The sequence below is a fragment of the Carcharodon carcharias genome, chromosome 15, assembly GCF_017639515.1.
Source record: "Carcharodon carcharias isolate sCarCar2 chromosome 15, sCarCar2.pri, whole genome shotgun sequence".
In the NCBI taxonomy this organism is placed as follows: domain Eukaryota; kingdom Metazoa; phylum Chordata; class Chondrichthyes; order Lamniformes; family Lamnidae; genus Carcharodon; species Carcharodon carcharias.
Window position 1 is genome coordinate 45,125,358 of NC_054481.1, and position 10,363 is coordinate 45,135,720.

Genomic DNA, 10,363 nt, shown 5'->3' on the forward strand with positions numbered 1-10,363 from the left:
GTGGAACGCGTGTCCTGTAATGTGTGCAAAGTCATGGATGCTACCGGTGTCCTAGCTGACCACATGTGCAGGAAGTGCTGTCAGCTGCAGAAACTTGAGCTCCGGGTTTCAGAGCTCGAATGGCAGCTGGAGTCACTGTGGCACATCCGCAAGGCTGAGAGCTACGTGGATAGCTTGTTCAGAGAGGTGGTCACACCACAGCATAAGGGCCTGGAAACAGAGGGAATGAGTGACCACCAGGCAGTCCAAGAGAGGTAGGTAGGTAGTGCAGGAATCCCCTGGGTCCCACTCAAAAATTAATTTTCTGTTTTGGAAGCTGGTGAGGGGGCTGGCTGCTCAGGAGTGCAGTCAGAGCCACGTTTGTTTACCATGAGCAGCTCGCCTGTACAGGAGGGGAAAATGAAGAAAGGAAGAGCGATGGTGATAAGGGAATCATTGGTTAGGGAAGCAGACAGGTGCTTCTTTGGCCATAGACATGACTCCAGAATGGTATATTGCCTCCCTGGTGCCAGGGTCAAGGATGTCAGAGTAGTTGTAGGGCATTCTTATGGGGGACGGTGATCAGCCAGAGGTTGTGATCCACATTGGAACCAATGACTGAGGCAGGAATGGGGATGTGGTCCTGCAATCAGAATTTAGCAAGCTAGGTAGAAAATTAGCAAGCAGGACCTCAAATGTAGTAATCTCCGGAGTGCTCCCAGTGCCACGTGCCATTGAGTACAGAAATAGGAGGATAAGGCAGATGAATGCATGGCTGAAAATATGGTGCAGGAGGAAGGGCTTTAGATTCCTGGGACTGGCTCTGAGGGAGATGGCACCTGTACAAGCCGGACAGGTTGCACCTGAACGGAGCTGAGACTGAGTTCCTTGTGGGGCATTTTGCTAGTGCTGTTGGATGGGCTTTAAACTAACTCGGCAGAGGTGTGGGAAGCTAGAGAAAACATTAGAGAGGAACACCAGGGTGCACGTAAATCTAGGACAGATAGCTCTAGAATAGAGAATAGTAAGTTAATGGGTAAAGTCGGGATAAGGGAGAAAGTAACAAAATCTAAATCATGGTTACTATTCATGTATGTGAATGTATGGAATCTTGTAAATAAGATTGGGGAGTTACAGGCCCAGATTGCCATGTGGAAATATGATGATGTGGCGGTAACAGAGACCTGGCTCAAAGAAGGGCAGAACTGGGTGTTAAATATTTCCAGGTACAAGACCTTCAGAACAGATAGGAAAAGAGGGGGGTGGCAATATTGGTAAAGGAGACCATTGAAGTGCTGGAGAAATAGGATGCCCCAGAGGGTTCAAGGACCGAATAATTTGGCGAGAGCTAAGAAGCAAAAAAGGTGCAATTACATTGCCTGGTGTAGTCTATAGACCGCCAAATAGTGAGAAGGATGTAGAAGAACAAATCTGCAGGGAAATTACAGATGCAGGCATTGTAGAGAAGTTATAATGGGGAACTTTAATTACTCGAATGTAGACTGGGACAGTAGCAGTGTAAAGATCGAAGAGAGGCAAAAGTTCCTAGAATGTGTTCAGAAGAATTTTCTACAGTAATATGTGTCCATTCCAACAAGAAAAGACGCACTTTTGGATCTGGCTCTTGGAAATGGGGCGAGTCAAGTAGATCAAGTGTCAGTGGGGGAGCATTTAGGAGACGGTAATCCTTGCATTGTACGTTTTAGGAAGATGATAGAAAAGGACAATAGGCAATCCAGAGTAAAAATAATTAACTGAACAAGAGCCAACTTCAATGGGCCAAGAACGGAGCTGGGCCAAATAAACTGGAACGAAAGGTTGGCAGGAAAAGCTGTTAGCTGAACAATGGATTTACTTCAAAAAAAGAATTGGTTCGGCCACAGTCAAGTTATATTCCGTCGAAAGGGAAAGCTAGGACAAACAAATCCAGAGCTCCCTGGATGAAAAATGAGATTGAAATTAGGATAAAGAAGAAAAAGTGCGCTTATAACAGATGTCAGGTAGAAAATACCATTGAGAACCAAGTGGAGTACAGAAGGTTCAGAGGGGAGGTGAAAACGCAGATTAGAGAAGCGAAGAAGTATTATGGGAAATGCCTGCCATCCAACATAAAGGAGAACCCCAAACTCTCGTATAGGCATATAAATAGTAAAAGGGGGAGTAGGGTCAGTTAGGGACCTGAAAGGAAATTTACACATGGATGAAGGGGCCACGGCTGAGGTATTAGGTGAATACTTTGCATCCGTCTTTACCAAGGAGGTAGATGCTATCCAGGCCATGGTGACAGATAAGGAAACTCTGTCACTAGAAGGGTTCAAAAGTGTTGAATAGATTGTTGGTACTTAAAATTGACAAGGCACCGGGACCGGATGAGATGCATCCAAGTACATTGAAGAGAGTAAGAGTAGAAATTGCAGAGGGACTGGCCATAACCTTTCAGTCTTCCCTTGACTCAAGGGAGGTGCCAGAGGACTGGAGAATTGCAAACATTACGCCCATGTTCAAAAAAGGTTATAAGGATAAACATAGCAATTGCAGACCAGTCCGTTTAACTTCAGTGGTGGGCAAGATTCTAGAAACAATTATTCGGGATAGAATTAGTAGTCACATGGAAAGAAATGGGATGATAAGGAAGAGCCAGTTATGGATTTCTAAAGGGGAAATCATGTTTAACTAACTTCCTGGAGTTTTTTGAAGAGCTAACCGAAAAGGTCAATGAGGGTAATGCTGTTGATATGATGTACATGGACTTTCAAAAGGCATTTGATACAGTACCACAAAATCGACTTGAGAAAAGTTATTGCTCATGGAATAAAAGGGACAGTAACAACGTGGATACAAAATTGGCTGAAAAATAGGAAGCAGAGAGTCATGGTCAATGGATATTTTTCAGGCTGGAGGAACGTCTGTAGTGGAGTTCCCCAGAGGTCGGTATTGGGACTCTTGCTATTCCTGATATATATTAATAATCTAGATCTTGATGTGCAGGGGACGATTTCAAAGTTTGCGGATGATACGAAGCTTCGGAGTGTTATGAACTGCAAGGAGGATCATGTGGAACTTCAAGAGGGCATAGGCAAATTGGTGGAGTGAGCAGATAGGTGGCAGATGAAGTTCAATGCGGAGAAGTGTGAAGTGATGCATTTTGGTAGGAAGAACATGAACACAATATAAAATAAAAAGTGAAATTTTGAAGGGGGCGCAGGAGCAGAAAGACTTGGGTCAATATGTGCATAGATCTTTGAAGGTGGCAGGACAGGTGGAGAGAGCATTTAGTAAAACATATAGTATCCTGGGCTTCATTAGTAGGGGCATAGAGTACAAGAGCAAGGAGGTTATGTTGAATTTATATAAGACACTTGTTAGACCTCAGCTGGAATACTGTGTACAGTTCTGGGCACCATGTCATAGGAAGGATGTGAACACGTTGGAGAGAGTGCAGGAAGGGTTTACAAGAACGGTGCCAGGGATGAGAAACTTCAACTATGAGGATAGATTGGAAAGGCTGGGACTGTTCTCCTTAGAGAGAAGAATACTGAGGGGAGATTTGATAGAGATGTTCAAAATCATGAGGGGGCCGGACAGAGTAGATAGGGAGAAGCTGTCCCACTCGTAAAAGGATCAAGAATGAGAGGGTGCAGATTTAAAGTGATTTGCAAAAGAAGCAAGTGTGATGTGAGAAAAAACTTTTTCACACAACGAGTGGTTCAGGTCTGGAATGCATTACTTAGAAGTGTGGTGGAGGTAGGTTCAATCGAGGCATTCAACAGGACATTAGATGATTATTTGAATAGAAACAATATGCAAGGGTACAGAGAAACGTCAGGGCAATGGCACTAGGTCATAATTCTCATTTGGAGAACTGGTGCAGACATGATGGGCCAAATGGCCGCCTCCTGTGCCGTTAAGATTCTTGAGTCAGCAGGTTGCACTTTTGCTTCTTTTCTCTACGTCTGTAGCATCCAAAGTCTTAAACATAAATTTATCGACTATGGATGTTAAAGGATAGAAAAGAACTGGTTAGTACCTTGGCAGAAATATTCAGTACTCAAAGGATGAGAGCTGAGAGAATGGAATGGTCCAAATAACTGTTTTGAAGAAAAAAAAAACAAAGAAAGAATTTGGATTTATGTAGCACCTTTAACATCCTTGGGTGGCCCCGTAATACTTCAGAGCTATTTGATTACTTTTGTGTGTTTTCATTGTTGTTTTGTAGGCAAACATAGTGATCAATTTGCATACAAAGTACCACAAAGAGTAATGAAATGAATGACCAGTTAATTGTTTGGGTGACATTGGTTGATGGAAGAATGTTGGCCAGGCCATTCCCCTGCCCCCTCGCCCCAACTGCCACTGATCTTCAAAAGAGTGCTCTGGAATCTTTTACATTACCTGATAAGCAGGCATGGTCTCAACTTATTGTTTCAAGTACAACATGGCCCCTTCTGCAGTATCACTCCCTCAACATCATAATGAAGTTTCAACTTTGTGTATGTTCAGGAGTCTTTTGCATGGATTTGACCTTTTAACTTGAGTGCAAATGCTACCACTGATCAAGGTGACATATAAAGGCATTATAAAATACAGAGATTGGTCAGCATCTACAAACATAACTTCTGAAAGGGCAAGAGGGAATGTTTTAAGTGACAGGACTAAATTTTTATGTTGCCTCCACTGGGGTAACTTGCTAATTTTGGGCTGAGGTGGATAAGCTCCTAACAATAGGAGAGAATATTGGAGGGAATTGAAACTGATATGGTGGAGGGCAGAAAGGAAATCATTTAATGATCCCATTGCCAGCTGTTTAGCAGTATTATTGGGGTGATGAAATCTGCTTGAGACACTGTAAGTATTGCAATTGGGTCAACAGCAAGCACAATAAGGGGCTGTAATGAAGTTTCAAAGTGTCAATTCCGAAATCTGGTAACAGCTAAACTACAGAAGAATTAGCCTCTCAGGTTGCATATATTATCATTAAGCTCCTGCTTTGCATTTCATCCCCTCAGCTGTTACATTTCTAGCTTGCGTGGTGTATTGTTGACTTGCTCCACCTTTGCCGCCCCCAATTAGGATTCCCTCAGTATATATGAAATGTACAATCTGCAAATTTTGGGCTCAGTTTTTCCCCCCCAGTATTTTCATCCAGTTTGTCAGAATACTATTCCTTCCTGCTGCTACCACGCACTTATTTGGAACTCTTATTTACTTTCAGTCTCTGGAATCCTCGATCCAAGGTGTGCGCATTATGTGAACAGGAATCCTTGTGATCTAGCATGACAAAACGCCATGAGAAAAGAAGAGCTTCCCCCTGCCCTCCCAGCAGCAGCTGACCAGAGGCCGGCGAAAAAATCCTGAAAAGAAAAACAAGGAAAGGCACTGAAAAATACTGAAATCAATGCTCCACCGCTTTATCGTTCTGGGAATTGTTTTTTGTTTTGTTTTTAAAGGAATTGGTTTGAAGTGGGTTTTTTTTTTCCTTTTTTCTTAGCTAAAGCTGCCTTCAAAGCAGTTTCTACAGCATTCTGAGGGACATACCCCAAAGAGGGTAATAATGTACACTAATTTAAGGGGACTTTTATGAAGTGTGTCTGCTAGAAAATAAACACTACAAAACTTGGCTGTTAACATGCCTCTTTATTGTCAGTTAAGTTGCCGAAGAAGCAATCCAAGATAGTGTCATGCTTGTTTCTGGAGAATGATGTACATAGGCATATTAAGGGGGATGAGTGCTATAGTGCCAGAGTGTAAAGTGTTTCCCTGCAAGGTATTTCTCTCTTCACCCACCTATTTGTCTTTAACAGGGGAGATGGAGGCGTAGTGGCAGTGTCATTGGGCTAGTAATCCAGAGACCCAAGCTAATGCCGTAGGGACATGCATTCAAATCCCACCAAGGCAGCTGGTGGAATTTAAATTCAGTTAATTTTAAAAGAGAGTCTGAAATTGAAAGCTAGTCTCAGTAGTGTTGACCATGAAACTATCAATTGTCATAAAAAAAACTCATCTGGTTCACTAAAGCCCTTACCTGGTCTGGCCTACATGTGACTCCAGACCCACAGCAATGTGGTTGACTCTTAACTGCCCTCTGAAATGGCTTGGCAAGCCACTCAGTTCAAGGGCAGTTAGGGATGAGCAACTAATGCTGGCCTTGCCAGTGACATCCACATTCTATGAAAGAATTTTTTAAAGTCTCATATCATTGACTATTGGCTAACCTCTTTGGAGTTTAATTGCTGAAATGACATGCTTGGGAATGAAAGATATCCCCTGGATTTTTATTCTTTCGTGGAATTTGGGTGTTGCTAGCAAGGCCAGTATTTGTTGTTCATCTCTAATTACCCTTGAACTGAATGGCTTGCTAGGCCATTTCAGAAGGCTAAGAGTCAACCGCTTTACTGTGGGTCTGGAATCATGTAGGCCAGACTAGATAAGGATGGCAGATTTCCTTCCTTAAAGGACATTGTTGTAAAAACCCATCTGTTTCTTTAATCTGACAGATGTCATGGTCACCATACTGACACCAGTTTTGTATTCCAGATTTATTAATTGAATTTAAATTCCACCAACTGTCGTGGTGGGATTTGAACCCCTGTGCCCAGACCATTAGCTTGGGCCTCTGTATTACTAGTCCAATGACATCACGGCTACCACAACACCACTGTCTGCCCATCGGTCCTGTGATATATTCATTAATTCGATATCCAAGACTGCAGATCTGCAGCACTATAAGGCACAATAGGTGATTGATCTATTAATGAGACTGGAGGGTAGACCTGTCACTGCAAGTTGGTTTTCTTCTACTGTGCTTCAGATACCCTCAAGCCAGTAGCATGATCCTGACTTAAAAAAAAACAGCAGGAAGTTTTCCATGTTGGTAAGCTGCTTGCTATTAGATGGTTAAACTCCAGCAGTAGCCTTCACAAGCTTGGGATTCCCTAAGCCTATTGCCAACCAGTGCCTAAGCTTTGCTGAGCTTGCAGAAGTCAGTTATGTCCCTGCAGGGTAAAGAGTATGCATTCCATGTAAGCAAACAGAAATGAATAACCTGTGATAATTTTTAATCGGCTGGGTTTGGAAAATCAATGTAGTCAGACACTGGGTTGGCCAAAGCAAAATAAAACCTATTTGGAGAATTCATGGTGGCACAGTGGTATATTTCCAAAGAGATTCTGCATTTTAGATCAGGCTAAATCACATTAGAGCAACCTAATCAAATTCAATTTCCCCTGCTTTTCTCCATGACCTTGATTAGTGGAAGTGTAGATTAAAATGATTTTCTGTTTCCAGATACTGATAGGGAGCAATCATTCCCCAGCCCATTACCAGTTTATTGAAAGTTCCCACTATAAGACTCATCTCCTTTAAATACTTGAAGATTTGATGCATCTTTTTCAAAATGACTAGGTATTATATTTTGTAATGCCAGATGAATCAAATGAATGGGAGTGCTTTGGTACATTGAAGTGCATATTCGAGGTGCATAACTTGTGACATTGTGTTCCATAAATTCATTGTATGTACCCTTTATAAAAGCTGTAGTTTCAAAACCTCAAGATTAGTCCTTTTCAAGAGATCCACTGGCTGATAGTATGCAGAATGTGAATATTGCTGAAAAGGGAGTAGTGGCTGAAGCTTTTCACCTTGCATTCATCAGGACCAACACAAGAATGCCAAATTTCAAATGATCAACAATTTATACTACAGAAAAAAAAAGGTGCTGATTAGTTGGGAAGTCAAATCTGGCAGAGTTATGTAGGCCACATGCCCCAGTGATTGGCTGATCGAATCAAATGCCCTGTTCCTTTGGTTGTTCATTTAAGGCAGAGTCCTACCATACTCAACCAGCCTGCGCTTGCAAAACACAAAGCAAAACATCTACTGTTAGATATGACTTTTGATTGGGCAGCACTTCCTGAACAATCCTGAGTGCGCTAATAGCTACACTAACAGCCAATTTAAGATAACTAGCCAAGCTTGTAACATGGCTCACTTACGCTTGCTAGAAGTGACATACATTCATACACGGACCCATCTTCTCCAAACAAATGGAATATGTTCAAGCTTTGTGCTTTTTAAAAAGTTACCCGGGGGTTGGGTAGCCTATAGTTCCCTGGCACTTTCTCCATGGCAATGAATCGGCCAGTCAGTCGAGGTGATCATTTAAAATTTTGCATTCTTGTGTTTGCCCTGGTGAGTGCAAGATGAAAAGCTTCAACATGTCTGTCTTTTCAGCAATATGGAAATGTGTAGCTGTCTTTCTGATGTGCCTTCTAAGTTCACTCTTTTTGGCTGTGTGTCATGTTCTGTCTTGTAATGAGAAAGATTCAGGAAATGGTATGGAGCTCTGTGGTAAGATTACATCAGGGTCTGGCGGTGATTGGAGACTGAGATAACTGCCTCTCAGCAGAATTCTCTAAACACAGTTTGTAAGATATGTAAATATTCTATCTAGCCAGTGAGCTTTAATCCTGTAGATTCTTTCTTTCAGCAGTGGTGGCTATCATATTGGATAAGTGAACACAAAAACATTCAAACAGTCGTGATGCAACTTGCATTCTGTATTTGCATTAAGGCTTTTAATCAACAAGGAGGTCGAGGGTTTTCTGGGACAGGCAGGAAAGTGGAGTTAAGGCCACAATCAGATTAGCCATGATCTTATTGAATGGTGGAGCAAGTTCAAGGGGCACAATGGCCTACTTATGCTTCTATTTCTTATGATCTACTGGTGAATGATGGTTAAATATGAATCCTAGCGCTAGTAAGAATGGTACTGCTTTTTAAGTGATCGACCTGCTCCCAAAACTCTTCAATCAGTAGCGATATTTGGCCTGTACATTTAAACATTCATTGGGGAACTATAAATATACAATTCAGTCAGAAACCTCCAAGGATTGACAAATTATGATCTACTGAGTTAGGTAAGTTTTTACAAATGGTCAATGTTCATAGCTCCTTGTAATTAGTTGTGATTAATGGGTATGAAAAAGGCTTTTGGATATTCATACCCAAAGTAAGAGCAGTCTTTCTAGAAGTTATTCCAGAACATGATTTTAAAAATCATGTTTGACCTTTGTTGGAATGGGACATGGGGATGTACTAGTAAAAGATAACTTTTAAGACGGATATCTGGAGTTTTCATGCAGAGTGTAGTTAACATTTGGAATGGACTTTGAAGCTGAGTGATGAGGTGAAAATTATGTAAGAAACGATTAGGCATTGTAAGATGAGCAGTGTCAGTTGTTGTGGATGGATGAAGTAAGATGGGCCGAATGGAGTCCCTCATCCTTAAGTATCTTGTGAACTTGGGCATGAGTTACTTTTCACTGGCACTCATTATGTCTTGGACCACAACAAACTTTTAACCTGGTGACTTGATTTCATAAAGATGATAAAATATAAAATGTTTTGCTCGGGAAGAAATCAGGTGGAAGTGATAGTGGTTGAACATGTTGCAATATTTTTTTTAGTGTAAGTAAATTCTGCGTGACCCTGCACATAGTAAATTGATTAATGTACATTCTTATATATACAAGGTGGAGGAGAAAACTTTCAGAAAATTACTCCGCATAGTTACCTGGTGGCTGGGATCTGAGATTACATAGGGACAGCTATGACAAAATGAAATGGGGAAATGTTGAAAGTGGGCGGAATCGCCCCAGGTTTGCACTAAGTATGGTAGTGGGCAGGAAAAAGAACATTTTACCTGCCGGCCACAGTGGTGGTATTGTCCCAATCCCACCTCATTAATCTCACACTGCCAGGAAACATGCTGGGTTGCTGGCAGGGCAGCGCTTCATTCCCCGCCCTGCTGTTACATCAGGCCTTTAGTAAACTGAGTGCCATATTTAAAAGACCCCTGCAAAGAAAGTGCTCTTTAAGGGATAGGAAGCTGCTGCAAAATCATGGCTGCCAAAGGGAGGAAACATCTTGCCCTCAGATTCACTGATGCCTCCCTCGAGCACCTACTGGACGCAGTGGAGGCCCACCATGTCCTTTACCCCCACTCTGGGTGACGGCCAGCAAGCAAGGTGACAAATTCAGCATGGGTGGTGGTGGTCAGAATAAGCACCAACGCCCTGCAAAAGAGGACAGCCAACCAATGCCGAAAGAGGATCAATTAACTCCTCGATTCTGCCAGGGTAAGTCACTTATCACACTCAATTCTCTCACTCTCAAACCCATCACGCATCCACAGGGATCCCACTCACTGCCAGTTCAGGGACATCACCATTCACTCTCTCACATACACCTTCATTGTCCTTATCTTGTCCATGGCACCACTCACCATCCATAAATGCCAGGCATATTTATCATCCAGCCTGACAGGTGTTCTGCTTACACTCCATCTCTATTCATACAGGACAAGCTAGCATACAACAAAAGGGAG

At 42.3% G+C, this 10,363-nt stretch overlaps 1 protein-coding gene across 2 annotated transcripts in view; it reads left to right on the forward strand.

The window, feature by feature from the left end:
• Positions 1-5,596, forward strand: part of LOC121288579 (actin-related protein 2/3 complex subunit 1A-B) — a 54,108-nt gene extending 48,512 nt beyond the window's left edge. For both annotated transcript variants that reach the window (XM_041207185.1, XM_041207186.1), the window contains one exon: positions 5,192-5,596. In XM_041207185.1, the coding sequence (XP_041063119.1) occupies positions 5,192-5,230 (39 nt within the window). In that variant the 3' untranslated portion in view covers positions 5,231-5,596. The remainder of the gene's footprint in view (positions 1-5,191) is intronic.
• The last annotated feature ends 4,767 nt before the right edge of the window (positions 5,597-10,363 follow it).